Raw genomic sequence first — 26,858 nt, forward strand, 5'->3', positions numbered from 1 at the left:
AGAATGACATCCAGGGCAAGAGCCTTGCTAGCCCATGCCTTAATCCACCACCTGGTACTCTTACCTAGAAAGGCTTCAGTTCTGAAAATTGCAGCATCTTGAGACCAGGCGCCTGCAGGGAGATCCGATTGAGGTGTTTAAAACCTTGAGTGGATTGTGTAAGCTGAATGTTAATGGTATTCTTCCACTTGATGAGACTAAACCCATGAGGGGGGCATAAATTCAAGTCGAGGCAGGATGGATGTGGAAAGTTTGACTTCAGCCAGCAGGTAGTTTATTGCTGGAACAGACTTCTATCTGTTGTTATGGAAGCGGAGAGGTTGAATAAATTCCAGATTCAAGGGAGAGCTAGATAAATTCTTGGAGGCTACGGATGAGTGTTTTTTTTTGGCTGATGGTATATAAGATTGTTTTCTTGCATCATTTGCCATCACTACTACTACTAGATTATGTATGAATGTCAATCTAGATAGACTGAGATTCATATGCAGTAGTTCCTTGCTAATCATAGTTTTCAGTGATGGATTTGCTGAATCCACAGTCAATAAATTGTACCTTTTACCAACCTCAGTATTCTAATGCTGTTCAAAAAATATCTTCATTGTACCTGTTTTTTTAAGGTTGATACGATGAAGCTCATTGCAATAAAGCATAAGATGTTTAGATATACAGGGGTCCCCAGTATCCGAGTCCCTGCAGTTATGAGGATTTGAAAATTAAAGAATTAAAGCTTTTCCCTTGAGAAAATTGACCAAGCATTTGAATAATTTTTGTGAGTGAGAACTTTCTTCTTCATGATTGTGCAACAAAAGTTAAGTGCAAAGTTAAAGACAACTAAATGCTATGACAATTTTATCTGAAAAAAAAAAAAAAAAACACGAACAACTCTGGATTCATTCTTTATTCGTACAACTGAAAAATAGTGTAACTTCAATAAACTTTACTTAACCTTACAGGCGCCTCCGTAGCCAGGTGGGCAGGAGTGGCAGTGCGTAGCACACGCTTCTTGATTAGACCGGGGTTCGAGCTCGTGAACACCAAATACGGAGGATGCAGAAAGGTCAGGAAATGACCACCGCATATCCCCGGAGCAATATGGCCTTAGTTGCTAATGCTCCTAAATAACAAACATAAACTTAACCTTACATTGTGCAACATATTATAATAAAAAATGTCTAATAAAATAATCTCATTTTTCAGTTCTTTCATCCATTTTTTTACTGTGTACAAGTACATAATAAACATTACTATAAAATACCAGTGTAGATGCACTGTAGACAATTCTTAAAGAAAAACTACGGTAATAGTGTGAAAGGCATCATTTCATCTGTATCTCATATTGTGATCATCCTTCACAAGTTTCCCGTGTATTGTACTACCTCGAATAAGTAATGTTTCACTAATAGAGAAGACTATTCTTTATATTCTCGGTGCACACCACCACCCAGATGGCACTGCTTGCAAAATGGTATGGGATAAGAAACTGTTATCGACATACCATCCCTATTAGACTTAGGAAAGCAAAAAGGTGTAGGAAAGTTATAGTAGGAGAGGAACAAATGCCATCAAAAGAAGAAAGGGACAGTTACTCCCACTCACTCATGAATCCCCCCTCCCCAAATGGGCAACTCTTCCCTATCCTTCACAATGAGTTATCATGTATTGCACTACCTTGAATAAGTAACGCTTCACTAATAGAGAAGACTATTGTTACTTATTCTCGGTGGGCACTACCATCACCCAGACAGCACGGTTTCAAAGCTAGTTGGCTTTTCATCAGCTTTTTACCCACCGATGAAAAGCCAACTAGCTTTGAAATGGTGCTGTCTGGGTGGTGGTGCCCACCGAGAATAAGTAACAATAGTCTTCTCTATTAGTGAAGTGTTACTTATTCAAGGTAGTGCAACACATAGGCAACTTGTTGTGAAGGATGAGCAAAATATGAGATACAGATGAAATGATGCCTTTCACACTACTACTACCATAGTTTTTCTTTAAGAGTTATCTATGGTGTATCTACACTGATATTATATAAATACAGTAGACTCGATTTTCCTTGATAGATGGTAAAATAAAAATCCCAGTTAATCCAAAAATACTGTAAGTCTCCGACATACATTCCAGGACTTCTTACGTAAGTCGAGTTTTACGTAACTAGAGAATGACTAATAAAATATTGCTCCTATATCCGTGATATGCCAAAATTACAAAAACCACATAATATCCTCAGAAGAATGAAGAAAAATAGTTATATATTTTTAATTAGTTCAATTAAAAACTTTATCTGGGGACAGTGGTGAAGTTGCTGGAGTGGCACATAAGAAAAGAAAACATTAAAGGAAGAAATTGTACAGTAAAAACTGATATGTATTTCGTAGCCTTGATTATCATAGTTGACTTCATTGGTGCCAATCCCTTCACTGCTTCTTATATTCTGTCTTTTTCCTTTATTATTGTGTTCACTGTTGACACTGACAAATCTAAATTCCGTGCGATGCTTGTTCATGTTTGACCATTTTCAAACATCCTTATTTTAATTTTCTGATCTGAATCAATTGCTTTTTTTTTTTTTTTTTTTTTTTTTTGATAGATTTACTAGTACGCTGTCACTTATTCTCTTAGTCGGCACCATGATAACAGTCAAAATGAAATTTTATGTAAAGAATTTCACAGGGTTAAGGCAAAAACTCACTATTATCACCTCATGCGAGCCCACATTTTACTAAAACACATCTCTGGAGGTCACTACCATAAAGCAATTTGCACATTCCGGGTTATTGGGCTTTTCTGTTACTGCAATTCATTATAAAAGGGTAGTAAACTCGATCGTATTGCATTTATGATAATACCGATGGCTGGAATTCTGTGGGATTTTACGTTATTATGGTTAAATTGTGTCCACTTCACTGAAATCTTCAGCCAAAAAAAAAAAAAAAAAACCTAAATAAATTTTAAAAATCTTTTCTTCATTCCTATTTTTAAGCTTGTGACTCCAAATCCCACATGCCGTGATCGTCTTTATTGATTGCTTATTATTCTGTTTTAAATTTTACAATCCTAAAAAAGAAAAAAAAAATTAACGTAAGTTGGGGATTTACTACAGTACAGTATATCCAAAAATGTTCAGCAACCTACATAAAAATTATGGCGATAGATAAAAAAACTTACCACGCACTACTCGTGTGTCCAATACGATGCTTCCCTGTATTTTTTACAATTTTGCGTATGGTTTGGTCACTAACATTATACTGGTTCTTTAGAGATTTAACTGATGCACGGTTTTCAAACTTTTGAATAATTTCAAGTTTTTGTTTAATTGAAAGCGCAACTCATTTGCATTTACCCATCATTTTCGCGATTTCTAAACAAAAAAAAATTTTTCATCATCCCCACATAAATAACAAAACAAAATTTTTCTCTTTGCAGTACAACGAAACAGAACAATCAAAGACGCACTAAAACAAACTAAACTTTTTTTTTTTTTTTTTTTTTTTTGCGTGGGGGTTGCAAGATAATAATATCCTGATGGCGGCTTTATAACGCCCTGCTTGTTGCTTATTTACGACTTGCAAAGTATCTGTTTATACCTATTCTGGTTGTTTTTTTTTTTTTATTTGGAGTCTTGAAGTGTCCCGGTTAAACCGATCCCGGTAAATCGAGAGTCTGCTGTAATCTTAAACTCTTAAAATATTATGCCTAGTTGCATTTAGTTTTATTTAAATAATAAACATTATGAAAATTTAGTCTCCATTTTAAGTGGATTTGCTTTAAATGGAATTTTCTGGAACCAATTAGCCTCATTTAACGAGGATCCCCTGTATCTCATCTTGCCTCCATGCAGTAAGCTGTTCTCTTGCTATTGGCTGTCTTATTGTCAGTGATCTATGATCTGGAGGACCCTCAGCTTCAGTAAATGATGAAATTGTGTCTCCATTGTGAACTTTGGTATAAAAATGACTAAAGATTGATTGTCTGAAATTCTGAAGAATTCTTGGATCATCTCATTCCATTTTAAGATAATCTTTTATCAAATTTTTTCTCAGTATTCATGCTGTGGCTACTAACACCACCAGAAAATTGCTTCCAATTTTTTTTTTTTAATGTGCAAATAATGATGAGTTTAATTAAACTTTATATTAGTTGCAAACTTCATTAGTTTGCAAGCAAGATCCCAAAAACAGAAGTCATCCCAATGGGAGGCTCCTTCCATTAAGATGAAAATGCAGGTAAGTACATTCACATGATGATTTATATTAATATTTATATATATATATATATATATGTATATATATACACAGTCGATTCCGGTTATTTGGGAAACATCGGGACTAGTGCATTTTGGCCTGATTAAGCGGCTGCCCCAATTATCTGAAGTTTCATGTAAAAAAAATTAAAAATACAATGGACCCCCGCTTTACAAATGGTTCACTGTACAATCAAATCATGTTACGATGGAGTCACCATAGTAAAGTACCGTTCACTATATGATGTGTAGTAAGTGCCAGTCATTGTGATCACGCTTGTGAATTGAAATTTAATTCTATTAAACAGTGATTCTAATTAGTGAAAACAGAAGGAATATTATTCACAGGCTATAAAAGTAAAGATATATTAAGCACAAATTTACCCTTTATTACCTTACCAATTAAAAAATTAAATGATACGTGAAAATCGGAAGAATATATGTGATAATCAGAATAATTAATACGTACTGTAATATGTACATACTAACTAGTTGATATTTCTGTTCACTAACATTTGTGGGTGGGGTTAAAATTTAAAACAGTAAAAAGATAAGCAATCAATAACAAAGAACACGGCACACATAAATTGCAAGTAACATGATACGTGCAAGTGAGAATGAAGTAACAAGTTTCAAAGCTTTAAAAATAGGAATGAAGGGAAGATTCTGAAAATTAATTTTTTTATATGATTGAAGATTCCATGGAAGTGTAAACACATTTCACCATAATAATCCACAGAATTCCAGCTGTCGGTATTATTGCAAATTCAATAAGATTGAGTTTACTATCCATTTATGATAGATTGCACTAACAGAAATGCCCAATAAACAGGTGACTGCTAATTGTATTTATTGTTTTATGGTTGTGACCTCCAGAAATCCGACAAAACAACGTGGTACGGTCGGAGACAATTGTAGGATAATCTCCAGTGTGCTGCGGTCTCTTGCCATGATCAAACGGCATATTGTCCCAATTAAGCGAAGTAAACCCTGGCTATTTTCTCGATTGGGTTCTGTTTTTTAAGATTTGCCCTCAAATAAACGGCTGCCTCGATTAACCGGTGGCCTAAATAACCAGAATCCACTGTGTATATATATATGAATAACAGATAATTAATATAAAAATGAAAATAAAATTAATACATATGCCAGTAGCATGGCAAAACTGTAGAGTGAAAAATTAAATCAACGGGGAGGGGGAAAGTAAAGGTAACAAGACTGAAACTGTAGCCGAAAGTCTCCAAATAATTTAGAAGTTCAATTAAATCCGATTAATAATAAATCCAATTTAAATTTAAAATATAAAGCCAATTATATAATAATTTAGCAGCACCACCCTTGTAAGGTCCCAGTTCCGAGAGACGTGAAATATCACCAAAACGGGACTAAAAAAATATATATATATATATTTTTTTTTTTTTTTTTTTTGCTCGCTTTGCATGACTTTGTTGGAATATTAAAAGATCATAATAAAAAAAAAAAAAAAAAAGGAGTTCAGGAAACATTACTAGGTTGCACATCATGTTTCAAAATACAGCAATCAAATAATTTATTTTATTTCTATTCTTTTCAGTAAAACTACTAGCTCATTAAATGTTATGAAAGTATACCATGATTTTCTACAATGATTGACTCTTTATATTGATTCAGATACGCACAGCTTTTTTTCTGCCAGAGTGCACCAGAATGTTCTGAAATTTGTAAACTTACAAAATAAAAATACAGTCGGATCTCTATATAACAAAATTGATCATTCGCTTGAAAAAGCAAATCATCTTGATCATTTGGTGTCATTATTAAAGATGCTGTAGAGATCAGTACTTAATAAGTTTTCAAAAAACTGTAGAGATCTGTGTCTGTTGATCTCTACAGCATTCTGGAAGCTTCTTTTTTTTACCAAAAAAAAAAAAAAAAAAAAAAAAAAGACTCTGTATGTAATAGTATTACAAATAAAATTTGTGCCATCAAAATATATTAAAGGAAATATGAATTTTTTTTTTTATGTTTAAGCTATTTTATTTTAATTCAAGGAGATTGTTGAACTTGTCTGTTTTTTTTTTAATAATAATTTTGTTTTCTTGGTAGATTAAGCTCATAATGAAATATATGATCCTGACTGCTTACAACTGGCGACTTGAAAGATCTTTTCTTATGGATGAGCTTGCAATGCCTCCTTCTCCTCCACTTGATGAGCTGCCATTAGTTATTGAAACTGGATCTGGGCTCTTCCAGGAAACCGAGCATCATAATGTGGATGAACAAAATGCTTCAGTATCACATTTTAACATTATAAACTCCACACTGCAAGAAGTTAGGAAGACAGCTTTGAAAGAATGTAATACAGAATTATTAACAATGACAGAAGAATCAAATCTACAAAGTCGACCAAACAACCTTAGCCTCAAAAATATAGAACAAGACAAGTTAAAGGATGTTAATGAAGAATCAAATAAGAAATTAGAAGCTGTGTACATTGATGATTTCAGTGATCCTTTACGATCTTACCTGCAGTTAGAAGACGACTCAGTTTTCCACCTTGAAAGTAATTTACATGTTGCATCCCTTCCTTTGATTAATCAATTCAAGAAAGCTTTAGATGATGTTATTTTATGTTCTTCTCCAAATATTAAGATTACTGTGCCTTATTTAGAATCTGAAATTGGTAAAAGTTGTGATCTGAGACGTTTTTTCCCAGAGGAAATTTATTGGTCTGAACAGTTCATGAAAGAACTTGGCAAGAGTAATAATAAAAAATGTGGTTATGGTGAGTTAGAGGATTCTTTTGCTCAATCAGTCACCACAGTGAGTCAGAATGCTGTGGAAATTTTGCCTGATCACTACTTTATTTCCCATAAGATTACAAATACATGTGAAGATTCAGTTTTTGTTCAGTCTCTGTTGGCTGAATTTAGAGCAAGAGGCGGAACAATAAAATGCCTCTGTCCCCATGAAAGGGCTGCAAAAGAAAAAGAGAGAAACTTAAAGTTAGATAAATCCACAGATGTTTTAGGACAGTCAGGAAGATCTTCTGATGTGGAACCAACTACTCTGTATGAGAAACAACAGGTGAGTTATATTTTGAAAAGGCTGGCTTTTTAAATATAGTTACCATTTATCAAATTTTTGCATTACTTATCTCCATAGGGTTATGGAAATGAATGTGTAATAAAGAAGTAGACTTGTACATTGCTCTGTGATGATACTAATACAGTGAATTACGGGTGGCATTATGAAGTAGCCAGGTGGGGAAGTGTAATACTTTGCAATATTATAAAATTTTCTGTTATTTATAAATGTGCCTTAAGTGATCCAGAGCAAAAATTAATTGCATAATTTAACCTTATATTGATTTAATGATAATTTGTGCAACAAACTGAAAAAATTCCTTAAAAAGGTTTTAATTCATTTTAGAGTGGAAAATCCTCTTTCACATCCAGCTGTGCTTACAGGTATAGGCAATCCAATGGCAGCTAGTTTTGCTAAATTTGGGAAATATTCTTTGAGCTCAGGTGTTGTTGAAAATTTAAGCATTATTTGTTTTGTCTCTAGATTTTTGTAATTTTAACATGTTTAACAAAAACGTTTCATCTGATGTAGTTAATAGCTTGAAAATGAATAACAAGACAGCATTAAAAAGTTTCACACGCTGTCTTGTGAAATTTTCTTCCACGCTAATTTAATTGCAGTACAGTGGCTTGTTACGTAGTTCCGCAATCAACATTTTAAAGAAATGATCAAGATATTGCTTGTAATATTTGCGTTATATGCATTAATCCCGAAGTCTAGTCATCACTCAGTACAGTGTTAGGGAACTGACAGTTTACTCGAACATTGCATAATAATTAATGCAACGCAGTTACATTTTCAAAGATGAATAATGGTGGATAAGAATTAAAAAGCAACAACGTCTGGATGCGGTCCGAAGCCTACTGAGGTAAGAAAAGAGACTGAATTTGAAAATTAAATTATACATTTTGAAGAAAATCGATTCTGTTCAATGACAAGTAGATGTGTGCAATCATTTAGGACTGGCAGATTCAAGTGTAAGAACAATTATAAAAAATAAAAAATTAATTTCAGCAGCGGGAAAGACATCTGTTCCATGTCAAACAACTAAATTAGTTATGGCTAGGCCGGCTATTATAATTGAAATGGAGAGACTTCTAAATAAATGGTGCCTCCGTAGCCAGGTGGGCAGGAGCAGCAGTGTGTAGCACACGCTTCTTGATTAGACCGGGGTTCAAGCCTGAGCCCACCAAATACGGAGGATGCAGAAAGGCCAGGGAATGACCACTGCATATCCCCGGAGCAATATGGCCTTAGTTGCTAATGATCCTAAAAACCAAAAATAACAAACTTCTAAATAATTTTATTGAAGTAATATCCAATGTATAATTCCGTTAATTTAAATATTATTAAACAAAAAACGATTAGCCTATATGATGATCTGAAGAAAGCTCAGAAAGCTAAAAAAAAAAAAAAAAATGTGGAACCATTTAAAGCTAGTAAGGGCTAGTTCGATAGATTTAAAATTCAGGGAAAATCCATAAGTGCAGATCAAGAAGAAGACAAAACTTTCAAAAAAGAATTTCTTAAAAATTATTGAAGAGAGGCGTTATACTTCTCAACAAGTTTTTAACATAGATGAAACAGGACTTTTTTGGAAACGAATTCCTAAAAGAAGTTTTATATTGAAAGAAGAAAAAAAACATGCCAGGCTTCAAAGCGGCGAAGGATTGGTTGACTTTATTGTTGAGTTGTAACGCTGCGGGGGAATTTAAAGTAAAACCCCCTTTTAGTTTACCAGGAAGAGAGACAATACAACCCAAAATTGACCAAAGATACGAAAACTCGATCGCCCAGTGCCATCAGATTAATTAATTCATGATTTCAATTGGCATTTTAACTTTAATTTTGATACGTAATGTAGTAACTTACCACATAATTATATACGTATGTAATGGAGAATATTTTATATGGTACAAATTTTTAATATTAAATATTTTGACTGACATTTGGCATCTTTTCACTACCGTGTATTATTTGTGAGTCGCAGTGGTATAGACCGCGACTTACAAATACATATGCTACATTATGGGAACACAGTGCTCGCTTAGCGCTGATTCACTTAGCGCTCTGTTTTTCAGGAGCGAATTATCAGCGTTAAATGGGGATCTCCTGTATTTTCATAGTTTAAAATTGCAGGACTTCCATTTTTAGAATAATGCTCAAAAAGAATCTCAGAAGCCTCATTTTGATTGTGGCTTTCTGAATTGAAAACTCTTGAAAAACAGGAAATGATTGGCATATCTGGAAAACTTGCTTCTAGGTGAGTAATAACTGTGTCTATGTATTTATTATATTATGTATTTATGTCTTAAGAGCTATAGCATTAGCATCTGAACAATCAATATGAAGGTCTGAATTCACCTGCAAGATGTAGATGGAGATTTTTAAAATGATTAGCAGGGTTGTCTTTCAATTCCATAATGCTTAGTTTTGTGGCTTCTAAGATCAGGTCTATTTCTGTTAAATTAACATCTTGCCTTTGCCAAACTTTAGATGATTTAGATAAATGAGGTAGAACATCTGAAATCATAAGTGAAGCTACAAAATTGTATGTTTTCATATATCTGCTTAAACCTTCAGCTGTGACTTCTCTTTCAAGTGCAGCAATGACACTCACCAAGGATTATCTTAAAGACTACAGCAAAGTCAACAGATAGCCACCTAGTGTCACTAGCTATTTTAAGTTTAATCTGAGGAATGTTCATTATATTTTGGATTTTATTTAAACCAGCCATCCTAACAGATGAATTTTGGAAGAAGAAAAACAGTTGTCTTAAGATATCGTTAAATTTTACCAAATAAGGCACCGCAGCAGTTGCTTAAGCACTAGCAAGAGCCAGATAGTGGTTTATACAATGGCAGTTGGGCATGAGTCCATCTGTTTAATCTTTTAGTAATTTTGCTACTCCTTTGTGCTTCCCAATCATGACTGCTGCTCTAGCAGATCCTAAACACACTAAGTTGGAAGTTTTCAACCCTGTATTGTCAAGTGTTTCAATAATTTTGTTAGTTATAGTTTCAGCTTTGCCATCAGTGATATTACAAGTTGATATAAAACTAACACTAAACTCTTTTTTAAGTTGCCAAACATATTTAATATATACTAGGGTGCTTTGCCCTCTGCTTGTTGCATTTGCTTTTGATAAAAAAAAAAAATACTTACAGAAGCTTTCGACTCTGTGTGTCTGTCTTCCTCAGCTATGAATATATAAATATGTTTCTATATCTATATAATATCGGTGTATAAGATATATCATAGACAATTCGTATAAAAAAACTACGATCGTAGTGTGAAAGGCATCATTTCATCTATATCTCATATTGTGCTTATCCTTCACGAGTAACCATGTATTGCACTACCTGGAATAAGTAACGCTTCACTAATAGAGAAGATTATTGTCACTTATTCTCAGTGGGCACCACCATCCAGATGGCACCGTTTTAAAGCTCGTTGTCTTTTCATTGGTAGGTGCCTTTCACACTATGATCGTAGTTTTTCTTTAAAGAGTTGTCTATGGTGTATCTACGCTGATATTATATAGATATGGAATATTAAACTCTTAAAATATTATGCCTTATTGCATTTAGTTTATTTAAATAAATACATTACATATGGAAATAAACAATGGTACCACGTGGTCATGTTAGATAAACATAGTGCGCGACCATGCTTAAACAGAAGTTTGTTTTACCACAGTAAAACAAGCTTCTGTTACTTATTTTTGTATTTGTTACATATTATCACATAAACCACATCCCTCTTCTCCCTTTGGCTGAATAAATATCTTTAGGAGGAAAATTATTTTAATGTATAGAACACCAGCGTAGCTACCTTTTTTCGGGTCCGGAGGCAAAGAACATGTTCGGGTCCCTACTTAATTAATGAAAATTGCAAAAACAGGAGACAGCCAAAGACACCGGGCCCCTAAAGAGACCAGGCATGGAGGCAGTTACCTTGCCTGCCTACATGGTAGCTACGCCACTGGTATAGAAAGATAATAAACTGGTTCAAAACTGAGATTTGTCATTTCATCACACAGAACACCGAAGTAATCTGCCCTATGCACTTTTTTTAATATTTCACATCTAATTTCTGAAGCCAAAATGGCAAACCATTCTTCCATTATTCTTTCCGAAGCATAATGTGCATTCTTTTCAATATCAAGAAAGTTTAAGTATATACAGCCCATAGCCTTACAATGCCCAAGCAATTTTTCACACAATGTAGTGTTTGGTAGTTCATTTTTTGTCAACCAATACATAAATCTTAAAGCTTCCACAAAAGCATCTGTCTGCAAGTTATTCAAAACTGAAATCGATTATTCAATTTGCCCTAACCCAGATTCTTCAAGTACATGTTCTTGAATTATATCTGAACAGGAATCAGTGTGTAACTTGGGAGTTATTGCGGTACAGTGTGTAAGTTGGGAGTCATTGCAGTACAAGTAAACACATGGGTTGTGTTAGGGTAGCTAAGAATAGGAACAGGTACATGTATACTTGCATGTACACCAATCCTAGCATTGGTGTACACCAATGCTAGGAGTTTGGTAAATAAATTGGATGAATTTGAGGTATTGCTCAAAACATCAAAAGCAGATATGGTTGGGATATCAGAGACATCGTGTCACACAGATATAAGGAATGCAGAACTGGAATTTGGGGAGTACAATGTCTACAGAAAGGATAGACATGATAGGAAGGGAGGAGGGGTTATGCTATTAGTTAAGAAATACATAAAATCCAAGGAAGTGAAGCCAGTCGACATTGCTGGACAGTGCAGTGTTGAGTCAGTTTGGTGTGACATAAGCATTGGGAGATCAAAATTGAGAGTAGGAGTGTGCTATAGGCCTAATGACTCTGATGAGTATAATAAGAAACTGTACAGGGAAATAGAGTGGGCCAGTAAATCAGAGAGTCTTATAATGGGGGATTTTAATTTCCCAGATATTGACTGGAATTTGGGGGCTGATCACTCACACACTAGCAAGGCTTTTGTGGATTTATTGGATGATTGTTTTCTACATCAGCATGTTCGGGAGGCAACTAGTTGATTTGATTATCAGTAGTGATTCTTCATGCATTAAGAATCTGCAGGTAAATGAACCACTAGGTGGCAGTGATCACAGTGTGCTGAAGTGGGATTTACTCAAAGAGGTAACTACCATTAGGGGTAAAGGGAAGGGTTATTGCTTTCGTAAAGGCGACTATGGTGGACTGAGACAGTATTTAAATTCTATACAGTGGGACCAACTGATGATGTTACCAACAGAAAATTCAAAATGGGAAGCATTCAAAGAACTTATCTTGGAAGCTACTAGGCTTTACATACCAACTAAGAAATATTGTTCAAGGTTTAGGCCTAAGTGGATGTCAGATGAACTAATGAGACATATGGCAGAGAAGAAAAATGCATGGGATACATACAAATTAACACGTGACACAGAAGCCTATGATAGATACAAGTTGATCTGTAACCAAGTTACAAAGGAGGTTAGGTAGGCGAAGGCAGATTATGAGAAATCTTTGGCAAGGAATGCAAAGAAAAACAGCAAAGAGATCTTTACTTATGTAAACTCTAGAAGGAAGGGGATGAATCAGATTGGTCCATTTGATATCGATGGGTCAACTGTTGATGATGCTGCTGCTCAGGTAGCTAACAAACTAAATGAATATTTTGCATTGACATTCACACATGAGGAGTTATTCAGCGAGGGGAATGCCAGAGGTGTATTCAACTCTGGCAGTATGATAGAGAATCTTGTAATAACTGAGAGTAAAGTGGAGGAGAAATTGTTGAAGATAAATACAAGAAAGGCACCTGGGGTGGATGGGATCTATCCAGTTATATTAAAGGAGGCAGCAAAGGAAGTAAGCAAACCCTTAGCCATAATTATGAGAGCTTCCTTGGACTCAGGGGAAATACCCATGGACTGGACTTGTGCAAATGTGACCCCAATTCACAAAGGAGGATCAAAGGGCGACAAAAGTAATTATAGACCTGTTAGTTTAACTTCTGTTCCCAGAAAATTAATGGAGGCACTGGTTAAAGAAGCACTGCAGGATCATCTAGACAAAACTTCAGTTAAAGCTCAGACACAGCATGGTTTTGTTAAGGGGAAGCCTTGCCTGAACAATTTGATTGGATACTATGACGCAGTCACAAAAGAACTGGATGCAGGGAATAACTTTGATATTGTATACTTGGATCTTAGAAAGGCTTTTGATACTGTTGCACATGGAAGACTGCTGCACAAATTGGAGCAGTGTGGCATTGGAGGCAAATTGCTGCTATGGATAAAGGGGTGGTTGAGGGGGAGAAGACAGAGAGTCGTAATCAATGGACACTGCTCATCGTGGACTAATGTTATTAGTGGAGTCCCTCAGGGTTCAGTATTGGGTCCATTATTGTTTTCTGTATTTATAAATGATATTGATGATGGTATATCAAGCTTAATGTCCAAGTTTGCAGACGATACGAAGGTTGGCAGAGTTGTCAAGGACACTACTGACACTATGCTACTGCAACAGGATCTGGAAAGGTTGGGCAGATGGGCTGAGAGGTGGCAAATGAATTTTAACATTGACAAATGTAAAGTACTACATATGGGAAACAGCAACCCCAGAGCAACGTATCAACTCTGTGGTACTACACTGACAGTGGTAGAGAATGAAAGGGTCCTGGGGGTGGTTGTGCAGGCAGATATGAAGTTTTCTGAGCAGTGCAGATGGGCTGCAAGAGTAGCTCATAGAGTATTGTCGAGGATATATAGGAATTTTTCTAGCAGGGATAAGGAGGTGATTATTCCCTTGTATAAGGCAATGGTCAGGCCACACCTAGAGTACTGTATACAGGTCTATAGGCCTCATTTCAAGAAGGATGTAGAGCTGCTGGAACGAGTACAGAGAAGGGCAACAAGATTAGTGAATGGAAGAAAGGGGTGCTCTTATAAAGAAAGGCTTAAGTTTTGCAAATTACAGTGTCTGGAGACTAGGCACCAGCGAGGTGATCTGATTGAGGTGTATAAAGCCTTGAATGGTTTGAGCATGCTCAATGCTGATGGGATTCTTCCTCTTGCTCAGAATAATCACCTGAGAGGGCATAAATTCAAATTGAGGAAGGACAGATGTAGGATAGATGTGAGGAAGTTTGCCTTTAGCCAGCGGGTGGTTGGTTGGTCGAACAGACTTCCATCCCTTGTCATGGAAGTTGATAGCCTAAGTAAGATTAAGGCTCAGCTGGACAGGTATTTCGAACGAAGAGAGGGGTGAAGTGGAAGTGGTTATTTTTTATTGATTTAATTTATTATTTTTTTTTTTTAATTTTTTTTTTTATTATTTTTTTTTTATTTATTTTTTTTTTGGCTGATGCTGCATAAGCTTGCTTTCTTGCATCAAATGCCTCTACTAATGCTAATGCTAATATTCATATGAATTACTTCAAAATGAATTTCATTTACAAGAAGTGAGTACTTTCATGACGTGTAACACATGTCATACTTCATTAAAAGAGGGATGGATACCAACTATGGCCATGTCAAATGGATTTATATATCCAATATGTCCTACTCATTTGCCTCCATTGGATGTTGTAATTGAGTGTTTGATATCACCATGATTACCCTTTATGCAAATTCATCATTTACGTTATGAACTTGGACAATGTGGGATCATTGGACAAGTAATAAATGTACCAGTTAACATAAATATGATGGTTCATCAGTTACCTAGAGAATTAGGTGACGATTATGCCATTAATGTACATATAAAATGAAGACTCATATATAAATCATTATATCTACAAAGATGTATGTAGAAGAAAATAGTGAAAATATGGTTACAGTATTTGATAAATTCACTTTTGTATAAATTTTATGGCATAAAAGTGAGTGACAATTTCTTGGTTACAAATGATGATAGTGAACAGGAACATTCAGATTAAATTGTGGAACCTGTCAACAATGATGATGAACTATTGATAATTCAATAACAAACATTATTATGGTCTGAAGATAAATATTTAGTTATAGCACTGGCTCAGAAATCATCTCCAACAAGTTTCATATTTGATATATATGCAGAAGAATTTTCTTTTCCAGCTGCATATTTGGGACATGCACGAAAATTTAAAAATGGATTTCAAATTACTCCCTTTATGATGGCATCGAGTGAAATTCATAGATCTGATCATCATGGAGTAACTCCCCAACATTTGATATATATGGCAATAAAAATTATGCAAATGCATACTGCAGAAAATTTGCAAATTGCATTTAAATCAGTAGGAATGACAGCTAATATTACTCGTTCTATATTGGAATCAAAATAATTTATAAACAAGTCATTAGAGTCTAACTTGGCATTTCTAAAATCAATTCCCAATTCAGCATATTATCGGAGTCAACTTAAACGAGATGTGTTTGTCATGATTCATCAATTAGAAAAACCTACAATGTTCTTGACGTTGAGTGCATGTGAACCAACATGGTCCGTATTACTATGTATGTTATACAAATTCAGATATAAACGAGAAATTACAACTAATGGAGATATGGATCTACCTTACATGGAAAGAGCTACATTAATAAATGAAGACTCCGTAACGTGTGCCATATACTTTAATAAAATTGTTGAGAGTATACTCGAAATTTTAAAATCGAAAACCTATAGTCCTTTTGGGAAATATTATATTGTGAATTTCTTTAAACGCATTGAATTTCAACATCAAGGAAGTCCACATGCACATATATTATTATGGATAAACAATGCACCCTCTGCACCATTAGAAGAAAAAGGTGGGATGGAAGATGCAATCCAAATGATAGATGCATGTTCTATAGAGAAAACTTCAGATTATTCAAATTTACAGCAAGATAAACATACTTTTACCTGTAATAAAAATAATAACGCAAACCGACGCGAATGTTGATTTGAAGCACCTTTTTGGCCAATGTTGCAAACTCATATATTGATACCGATGGCCACAGATGACAATCAAAGATTAGCTTATCGCAAAAAATATCGTAAAATGCATGACTCGTTAGAATTGGATAGTCATGTTAATTTCGAAGAATTCCTTAAATCAAATCAATGCCAATCAGAAGAGTATCTAAATATTTCGAGGGCTGGTACCAAACGACCACATGTATTTCTTAAATGCAAGATAGAAGAGAAATTTATGAATAATTACAATCGTTGGATTTTAGGAGTGCTCAAGTCTAATTCGGATTTACGATTTATCATAGAAGAATATTCATGTGCAGCATATGTAGTTGAGTATGTGAATAAAACTAACAGAGGAATAAGCAACCTGCAAAGGAAAATTATAGAGCTACAAGAAGAATATCCTGATATGGTTATAATTGATCTAACACGAGCATTACGTGTAGATGTATTGAATTCTGTGGAGATGAGTTCACAAGAGGCAGCTTGGTATTTATTACGATACCCAATGTCCGTGTCCACTGGCACATATTCAAGAGCGATTGAATATGTGCCCACGGTATGGCCACATGAGCATCAGAAATTACATAAATCAAAAGCTGAATTGGATGAACAACAAGTTGATAGTGAGTCTTTGGATATATGGAAAGATAGTATTTTTTATAAATATGAAAAACGGGACAAAACATTAAAAGATATCTCTTGCACAATTTACTGCTCATTATTGAAAAGGAAATGGGGGATGGGTGAAAAGACAATTTCCTAAAATAATTCAGCGTCGGAATTATAATACAACATGTCTTCATGAATATATATGCAAAATGGTAACTTTACACATAATTTTAGTTTCATAAGGAGTTCCTGAAGTAAAGATGTTTTTAATGGCTGCTGCTGTGACATTATCAGTGACACTATCAGTCTCAGAGTAGAGTGGCAGCAACTCATTATGTACCTGGTACATAATTACATCATTTTTTTCTTGACCTCTTCACTAGTTTTAAGAGTGTCAGTGGTTGCAGGTTTGAGAACCACGAGGTGTGGCGTAGGGAGCAGTGTCTTCCTGGGTGCCGGATTGGTGGTGGCAGTGGCAGTTTTGGTTCTCAACGCTTCAGAATATGTCGGGGCATGCTGTGGCATTTGTCTTGCCCTGCATTCCATGTAGCTGTGTGATGGCTCTCTCGTTTTCCACAAGTGTATCATGCAGAATTGTCTCCATCTTGTGAAAGATGGTGACAATCTGTGATCTCAGACTAGAGGCTACCCTATTGGGATTCTCCTTTAAAATGGTTTCTAGGGCTGTTTTCAGAAAGAGAGTTTTCTCGTATATGAAGCCCTCTGGTATGTTATGGTCGAGGGATGGTTCTTGTTGCTTGTCATCATTTGTTTCTTTTTGCAATGCAGTGGCTTCTGGCTGTTCCTTTGTTTCAGCTTGAGATTGTGTTTCCCATTCTGATTTGGGAACCACGTGCTTGCAGAGTTTTCCACTTGGTTGAGGGGATCCCAGGTTGGGTGTCATCTGTTTTCCTCTGGTTGGTCAATAATGACGGGGTTTGTCATTTTGTGTGTCAGTTAGGGGATCTTTGCTCTTTTCTAATTGCCCCTCCATTTCTGTGGATTCTGGATTACCGGGACTGTTCGGTTATTTGGGTTCACAATGTTGGAGTCCGATAGTTTGCTTAAAATGATGGTGATTGATGCCAATCACAAGTTCGTGGATGAATTTGGAGGCACACAGTGGACTGTGGAAGTTTTGGTGTTGTCTCACAGCACTTGAGATGGAGGAAATGCCAGATATAAAAATTCCCCTAGAAGGATGGGACTAATTTCCCCGGGGGGGGGGGGGATCTGGTGGTGGCAAAGACATTGGTGGCATTGAAATTTCTGGTAGAAGCACAGGTGTGAACATAGCCTCTCTCCATGGACAGTTTATGGTGGAAGGAGGGGGGAAACATTAAAGTCGTATTTCTTTGATGATATTATTCGGTAAAGGCACAGATTGATGGAGCACAATAACTGCTCAGTTTGCACTAGTTGGGGCACCTTCCCAGTCAAGTTGTCATGTGGAAATGCCGCATTATATCGCAAGCCTCTCTATAGCCCTGTTGTCAGCCACATGGTGACCATGCAGTCTGGAAACAAAGGATACAGATAAATAACGCTTCAACCTGACCAAATTCCCAATATATATATAGGAAAACGTTTCTCATCAGTGAAATCCAATCCAGTTTATCTTCAACTGAGGACACATTTCAAGGCACTGACTGAAAGGAAAACACATTTTTAAACCAAAATTTCATGGAGCGATGAAACACACACATCTGGTCACAATGGCAGCCATATTGGTGATTCTGAGATGGTCAAATAGTAGGAGATCTTATAACTGCATGGGTAGGTTACACACTGGAAAGCTGAGTTCTACTGACCTTTCAGCATCCAATCACAATTCCAGCTGGACTTGGAGTCTGCTCCTGTTGCATTGACCTCGATCGCATAGTGTGTTCCAATTAAGATTGATTTAGATGTCATCTTTCCTTATTACAAAAAACATTAAACATATATGAGTTAGCAGTGCCATACGGTACCGCGAGAATCGCTTAAATTTTAGCCAGGTGGTCAGTTAAATTCACCGGTGTCAGAAATCAGCAGAAGTCATCTAAGCCTCCTGTGAATGTAGAGGAAAGCTCTTCATATTCTGAATAAGTTCAGTCAGGTTTTTCACTGATAATATTCAACACAGAAAAATTTCAAGCTCTTCTGTTCCACACAAAAAGTGTAATGAAATGTAGGAAGGAGGAGAATGGTGTATGAAGACATGCTCCTGTGGTTTGAGCAAGAAAGACAGACATTCTTTAGTTGTTTTGTGACCAGTAGAGACATGGATTTATCATTATGATCCAGAAATGAAGCAGCTGTTTGGTGAGTAGAATCATTCAGATTCCAATCATCCTGAGAAATTTTGAGTTATGCATTCTGCTGTAAAACAAATGTCACCTGTGTTAGTATTAGTATTTTTACAGCAATCTTTCATGTGGAACAGTTTCAAAAGCTTTACTGAAATCTAGGTATATATCAAAATTTCTTTCTGCATCCTATTCCTTTCTTTCTGCATCATAGCAGCTAATCATTAGTCAGATTAGTCAGATATAATCTTCCCATAAATCCATACTGTGATTGATATAAGTGGAAATTCTGTTGAGATGATCCTGTATTTTACTTCTTTAACCACTGACTCCATTATTTTCCCTGGAATGGAAGTCAAGCTTATAGGTCTCTAATTAGTCACTTCACTCTTTGATCCCCTTTGTGAATCTGGGAGACAATTTTACATCTCTAATCTATAGTGATCTCCCCTGAATCCTAGGATACTCTCATAATTATGGCTATAGTTTCTTACCATTTTTGATGCTTCTTTTAATTGTTGGATATATTAGGGTAGATTGGAGATTCTGTCAGCCTCACGTGCCTTTTTTACTTTTAGCCCCAACATTTTCTCTTCCTCTTTCTTCTCACTTATCACAAAATCATATAGCTTCCAGTTATGAGTTGGTATACTTCTGGTATGCCCATTTGTAAACACTTCTTCATTCATGAATCTAGATGCAAAATATTTATTCAGTTTTTCAGAAAATTGGACAGTTCCATCATCATTAGTTATGCCATTTGTATATAGTCAGCCGATGTGGTTCATCTCTTTCCTTCTAGTATTAACATAAGCAAAGAATTCTTTGCTGCTTTTCTAGGCATTCCTGATCAAAGACTTCTCAGAATCTGGATTAGCTTACCTAACCCTCTGAATGGCTTGATTGCAGACTAGTTTGTATTTACTGTAGGTTTCTGTTTCACCAGATAAGTTATAATCACACATGCATTTTCTTCCCTTCTATTACTTTGATTGGTTTATCGGACATTCATTTAGTTTTAAACCTCGAACAATATCTCTTAGTTGGTATAAAAAGCATAGTATCTTTTATGATTACTTGCCTGAATGCTTGCCATTTAGAATTTGTAGTTGATAAGATAATCAGTTGGTTTCATTGAAAAGAATTTAAAACTATCTAAGACCATTCAGTCACCTTTAACCTAGCAGTGGTGGCACTTCCATTCATAGCAAAAATGGCGGCAGGGAATCTGACAGGTGCCCATTTTTGTTTTAATTTTTGGAAAAGGTTTTGGGTTTTTTTGAATTCTGCTTGAACACTGCCAATATTTCATCTTTTCTTAATGGATTGCAATGCTTATTGTATATAACTCTTTAAAGTTTTAAAAAAAATTTAAATTTCTAAAACAAGCTGTGTGTGTTTTATATTAATTTTGATAAACATACAAAAAAAAAATTAGATAAAATAGAAGCCGAAGCCTTTCAGTCTCTTCCATTTTACAGTTTGAAAGACTGTGTGAAATTTCAAATTTCTCATACACATATTTCTGCTTATTATGTGTATAAATATTATTAAAAGATTATAAAAATTTATGTTCAATACTATTAGTTACTGTCATTTTCAAGCTTAATTTTAAATTATGTATATTGCTTCCTGCAGAGTTGCATCCATTTTGAGAGAATATTGGGTATTGTGTTATCATTGTTATGCTATAAAAGCAACCTTAAAGGAGTTAGCAAAAGCTTAAGATGCTGAAGTTCATGATAGTCAATAATCCTTTGTAGTTATATGAATCATAAAACAGTAGTGTGAGAAATCATTGGTTAAACTAAAAATGGTGTTTAAAAATCTCGATAAGGAAAGCATGGTTTAAAAAGAGTAATTGAAAAACTTAGCCTAGAGGAGGATGGGTGCACCATATCATCCTCTAGTTGTCTGAAATTAAAATTAAAAAAAAGGATTAAGGCCAGTAGTCAAGAACGACGGACTTTCAATAGGTTCATCTTCAGTTGACGATAAAAAGAAGAGCGAAAGGGTTGCTGTAGACCTTAAATACCTGAGATGTTATGCTGGACACGTAGTAATTTAATTTAATTCCAAACCCAGTTATAAAAAATCCAACCCGTCCAACATTCGCGTTGTTCTCCCGTACCACTGCCAGATCGCTAGACGATTACGTCTTATCTTCATTAATACTGATATCTCTATAATTTTTCCTACCTATAACAAGTTAGGACCCCCTTTAATAAATATAAAGAAACCCACATTTACGACACTAAAGACATCAGCAACATAGTTTATTTAATCGACTGTAACGCATGCTACGTTGGGAGCACTACTAATAAATTTGGATCATCCATCATCGCAAACACACGTGCCTACTACCACGTCCATAGTTTTCGGACACAGCAAGGAAATACTGAACTATCTCAACATGTACACACTTATAACCACAACCTCTCAGTTGATACTGCAACAACCATTGTAAAATTAAATTCAAATTATAAACTCCTATACGAAACCCTCGTAATAGAATGGTATCGTCTCAACACCGATCTTTACGTCTTAAACACAAAACTTCCAGTTACCTTGTCTACTATTTGGAATCTCACACGAATTAAATTACCATGTGTCCAACATAACATCTCGGATACTTAAGATCTACAGCAACCCTTTCGCTCTTCTTTTTATCACCAAATGAAGATGAACATATCGAAAGTCCGTCTTTCTCAACTATTGGCCTTAATCCTTTTTTAATTTTAATTTCAGATGATTTCAGACAACTAGAGGATGATATGGTGCACTCCTCCAGGCTAAGTTTTTCAATTACTCTTTTTAGACCACGCTTTCCTTATCGTGATTTTTAAACACCGTTTTTAGTTTAACCAATGATTTCTCACACTACTGTTTTATTATGATTCATATAACCACAACGGATTATTGAGGTGAGTGCCATCTTTTTTTGACTAAATGCATTATTTCTCACTATAAAAGCAATAAATCTTTCAAAAGCACTAGGGTAAGACGTAGATGTTTATGGACCTAGTGGGAGAGGAAAAACAAGTAGATTGAAACAAACACAGCATTGGCACTTGTCTAGTATCATGCCATTCTTTGTGCAAAATCCAAATAGTTGCAAAAACAGTAGTAGGGTACATGGCAGGTTCTCACACCCAGTTTCTATAAGAAAACTATAAGAAAATTACTTCGGAAGCTATTGCAGCAAACAGTAGTAGGGCACATGGCAGGTTCTCACACCCAGTTTCTATAAGAAAATTACTTCGGAAGCTATTGCAGCAAAAGCTTTACCACTTTTAGAAAAGTAGAAGAAATTTCAGATTTTAATCAGTGATTAACAGTTAGTGTGGGAACATTATTTTCAAGCCTGTAAGGTGCTGTGCCACATCACAGGCTTTACTGGGTTAGGAAAGCAAAATCCCTTCCTTTTAACCTTGACATTAGTTTTATTTTTAAGTGCATTTCACATCATTATATTATGATCACTCCCACCCTTTTAGCTCCTTTATCTAGGAATTCTTAATATCTGAAGTTCACTGCTGATAATTAGAATGTAATTATTTCTTTTTCTTATTGCCTCTCTAATATGCTGGTGCAGAAAACCAGTACATCCAGAAAATCCCTGCTACTGTGAGTAACCAGCCCAACAAGTTCCCCATAATATCTGGAGAACTGAAATCCATTATAAGATATTTTGAACATCATAAGTCAGCTAGGTACACTGTCTTAGATTGTGTATGCTTCTTAGGTAAGAGAATCACTCCTCACACATCCCTCACTTATAAGTTGAATTCCTTTTGTGTGAACAGTGTTCATCTTTTTCTTCTGTCCTTTGCTACCAGCCACAATTCTCTGTATGTCTAGGATCCAGACTTCCTTTTACTAGTAGCAATCCACCTAGTTCATAAGCATCTCAGTTTTCTCTTCTGCGATCAGTTGCATTCTCCATTGTGTTTGATTTATCTCTTTTTCTCTCTCTCTCTCTCTCTCTCTCTCTGTTTCATTGTCCAAGTTTTTACTGGTATTATTGTCTGTTCTGATTCAATCTTAATTAATTAATTAATTAATTCTTTATTAATTTTGTTACTTCTCCAAATTTCATTAGTGATCATCCAATGGCTGTTCTTTTGTTTCTGTACGTCTTTGTTATGTTATAATTGTCCCTAGATAGTTGAATTTTTAAACTTGCTCAATGGCTTGTTCATTAAGTTCTATCTTTATGATTCTCTCCTCTTTCTTGTTTTCCTTACTTTAGTTTTGATGCTGTTCATTGCCATATTGTAGTTTGCACATGTGTTTGCCAATTTAGTAATAATTGTTTCTAACTTGGTTCTTTGTATCTGCAATTAATATAATGTCATTCATGTATTTTTATGCTATTTATATTTAATTCATTTATCTAGATAAATACCGAACAGGCAGAGTGACATTGGACAGCCTTGCATGACGCCCTTTCCAGTTTTAATTTTGTCTCTTGTTATATTTCCTTTTTTTTTTACTATTGCTGTAATATCTTTCTAATAATGGTTTAGATTATTTATTGCTTTGTTTATTCCCATTTTGGTTTAGAATTTCCATCAGTTTTCTACCACTTAGAGTCAAAAGCTTGTTTAAAATCAGTAAATCAACAGAATAAATGTATTTTTTTCCCATTATAGTTCTGCCATCTATAATATTCTAAATATTTGGTGAGTAATTGATCTGTTTTCTCTGAATCCTGAGTCCCTCCTCTAAAATTTAATTATAAATTCCTCTTATTCTGTTTGCAAGAATTGAGGAGGTTTATTGGTCTTAATTTTTGCAGTCTTTTTTGCTGCCTTTTTTTTTTTTTTTTTTTTGTGTGTGTGTGTGTGTGTGTATTGGGATTAAACTGCCAATTTCCCAGTCTTCTAGCATTCCACTTCCTCTAGAATCCTGTTGAAAAGGTCACTTTGAATGTTTACTCTTAATTCCTTTCTAGCCCTCTAATATTTTTTTGGTACCTTTGTCTATTCCTAGGGCTTTATTTTGCTTGTTTTGGTCCTTTGCCATTCCACTTCTTCTTCTTCTCTCAGTATCTTTGTATTTTATATATTTCCTTTATCTTTTTTCCAAATATTTGTTGTTTTCGGTGGTGTTATCTTCAGAGAATAAGTCTCTGAAATGTTCTGCCCAAATTTTCCTTATTTTCTCTGGGTTTTCAGTCTCACTTCCCTCATTATCCAACAGTGTTAAAGGTCTGATACACAGTTCATAGAAATGCCCTTAATCAATACACTGCAGGGCTCCCACTCACAAATTTTAAAAAAACTTAGATTGCAACTTAAATAAACCCAAAAAAACCTAGTTTTCATCATATAGTATAGCAACACAAATAAGATAAAACTTACCATGCAAAAATATCTTTTATTTAATTGTAATCAGAATTTTCATCCCATTCAGTTCCCTCCACATTTATTTTTTGAAGTTCTTTCATTTTTTTCAAACGTTCTTCGTATCTTTTATAACAAGTTCCTTGTATGACTTCTTTTACCAATTCTGATTTAGGTTTCCATGTATAGCAATTTTGATTAGATCTATTTATCGCCTGTTTTGCCATTAGTCAATTTTTCACAGTTTCTGGTTTAAGGGAGTTTGTGGCTTTTGTTTTTATATGGTTTACTTGGGAGAAGATTCTTTCTACTCTTGCCGTTCGAGCCCGTCACCACCAAATACGGAGGATGCGGAAAGGTCAGGGAATGACCACCGCATATCCCGGAGCAATATGGCCTTAGTTGCTAATGCTCCTAAAAACCAAATAACCATCTACGCTTGCCGAAGAGTGAGGTAAAATAGTTAGACTGGTCATAAAGTTAGATAAAATCTCATATTTAGAATTATTAAAGCCATCTTTTACATTACATAACAGATACCAAAACTCAGGGATGGTTTTGTAAGAGAAATCTAAATCTTGATTTAAACGAAATGATCTCCATTCATCATCAAGATCTAGTTTGTCTTCAGAATGGAAAATTGAGGATGGCGAATTGGCACGATCATGTATCACTGCTGGGTCAAGAACATTGAGACTGGCGATAATTCTATCATCATTTAGAGGAAATCTTTTTCTGATTTCTATACAAAATTCAACAAGAAATTTTAAACAATCATTTTTAAACCTGCTTTCACTGTCACCAAGTGGTGTTGAATTTAATAAGGCCATACAACGACCTCCCAAATATATTTTATTCAGAGGCTTATGATTTATTGCATTGCTTGGATCACTTTCAACCAGCTTGCATGAAGTAATGACTTCTTCTTTTATGAAAAAACTAAGAATATTTTTATACTCAATTGAAACCATTGAATGAAGTAAGTGCAATCTGAAATGCTCAGATTGAAATTCAATATTCAGGCAGTTTATTTTCTCCAATACATATCCTAAAAACAACAACATATGCTTAGTTCCTTTGGTGATCATAGTATTGTAAATATTCCCTGCACCATCGATTTTGTCAATTTTTGATTGAGACTGAAAATAAAGAACTAACGCATCCCGCTGCTCAATAATAATTTTTATTACATTGCCACAGGATAACCAACGTGTTTGTGCTAATTTGGGGATTTTATGCTTAGCAGTATCTACAACATCTTGAATCATTTTGAACTCGTTTAATCTTTTACTACTACGGGAAAAATAACAAGAGATATCTTTTATAAATATTTCTAGATATGATGGTAGTACCTTGACTGAATGACTAGCACATAATGCAAAAGAATGGCAAACACATCCCATTATAAATACTGATGGTACATCCTTTTTTAGCAATGACTGGAACCCACTCTTAGTACCCATCATAGTGGCACAATTATCACTTTCAAAGCCAACGAGATTACTTATTTGAATGTTTTTTTTCTATGAAAAGATCTTTTACAGCTTGATACAGCCCTTCTGAAGTACCATTTTCGACACAAACAGTGTCAAGTAACATATCTACAACATCAAGTTTTTGAATATCAAAATATCTAACAACAACAGCTAGAACTTGCGATAAAGATAAATCTGTACTTTCATCTATTATCATTGAAAACTTGTTGTTTCTGCATATGTTAGAAATGTATATTTTTTCATGATAGGCTATGCCATCTTGTATAAGATAAGAGACTTTAGTCGCCTTCATCTGAACTTGTTTTGCAATATTGCTATCATGAAATGCTTTCTTACCTGCTTCTATAAGGTGAACACATTGCACAAATGGAATATTATGCTCAGAAATGAGTGCAGCAATTGTTAACTCTGCCTTTGCTGCTACTTCATTCTCCGTAGGTTTATGTTTTTGAAGAACGTGTCTAACGTTGAACTTGTCTTAGCAATATTTTCACTTTTTTTATGTTTAACTGTATTTTTATGCGCTAGTAACATCGATCTATATAGTAGCCATTCTTTAATTTCATTTCACAACAAATACAGTAAGATGCACCTTTTTCATTACTGTCTTCTTTCAACCAATCCTTTAATTCCGGATCTTCTAACCATTCATTTCTAAAATTTTGAGTATACCACCGTTTGCTCATCTTTCTCTGTGGGGAACAAGTTTCAGACATTGTGGGCAATTTGTGGGTATGGCTAATTTGCAGTTATCTTATTTAAAATGTTCTATAAAATAAAAAAATAAATCACTAACCATTAACATAAAATAGAAATAGTCACTACAATTTAAATTTATTATATCACTGTACGTAGTACA

General features: G+C 34.9%; 1 protein-coding gene across 1 annotated transcript in view; it reads left to right on the forward strand.

Moving 5' to 3' along the window:
- Positions 1-26,858, forward strand: part of fab1 (1-phosphatidylinositol 3-phosphate 5-kinase fab1) — an 809,612-nt gene that overhangs the window by 328,091 nt on the left and 454,663 nt on the right. Inside the window, exon 19 of the mRNA XM_090380831.1 lies at positions 6,329-7,309. Coding sequence (XP_090236957.1) covers positions 6,329-7,309 — 981 coding nt within the window. The remainder of the gene's footprint in view (positions 1-6,328; positions 7,310-26,858) is intronic.

Source organism: Mastigoproctus giganteus, chromosome 9, assembly GCF_048544385.1.
Source record: "Mastigoproctus giganteus isolate SK-2022 chromosome 9, ASM4854438v1, whole genome shotgun sequence".
Taxonomy (NCBI): domain Eukaryota; kingdom Metazoa; phylum Arthropoda; class Arachnida; order Uropygi; family Thelyphonidae; genus Mastigoproctus; species Mastigoproctus giganteus.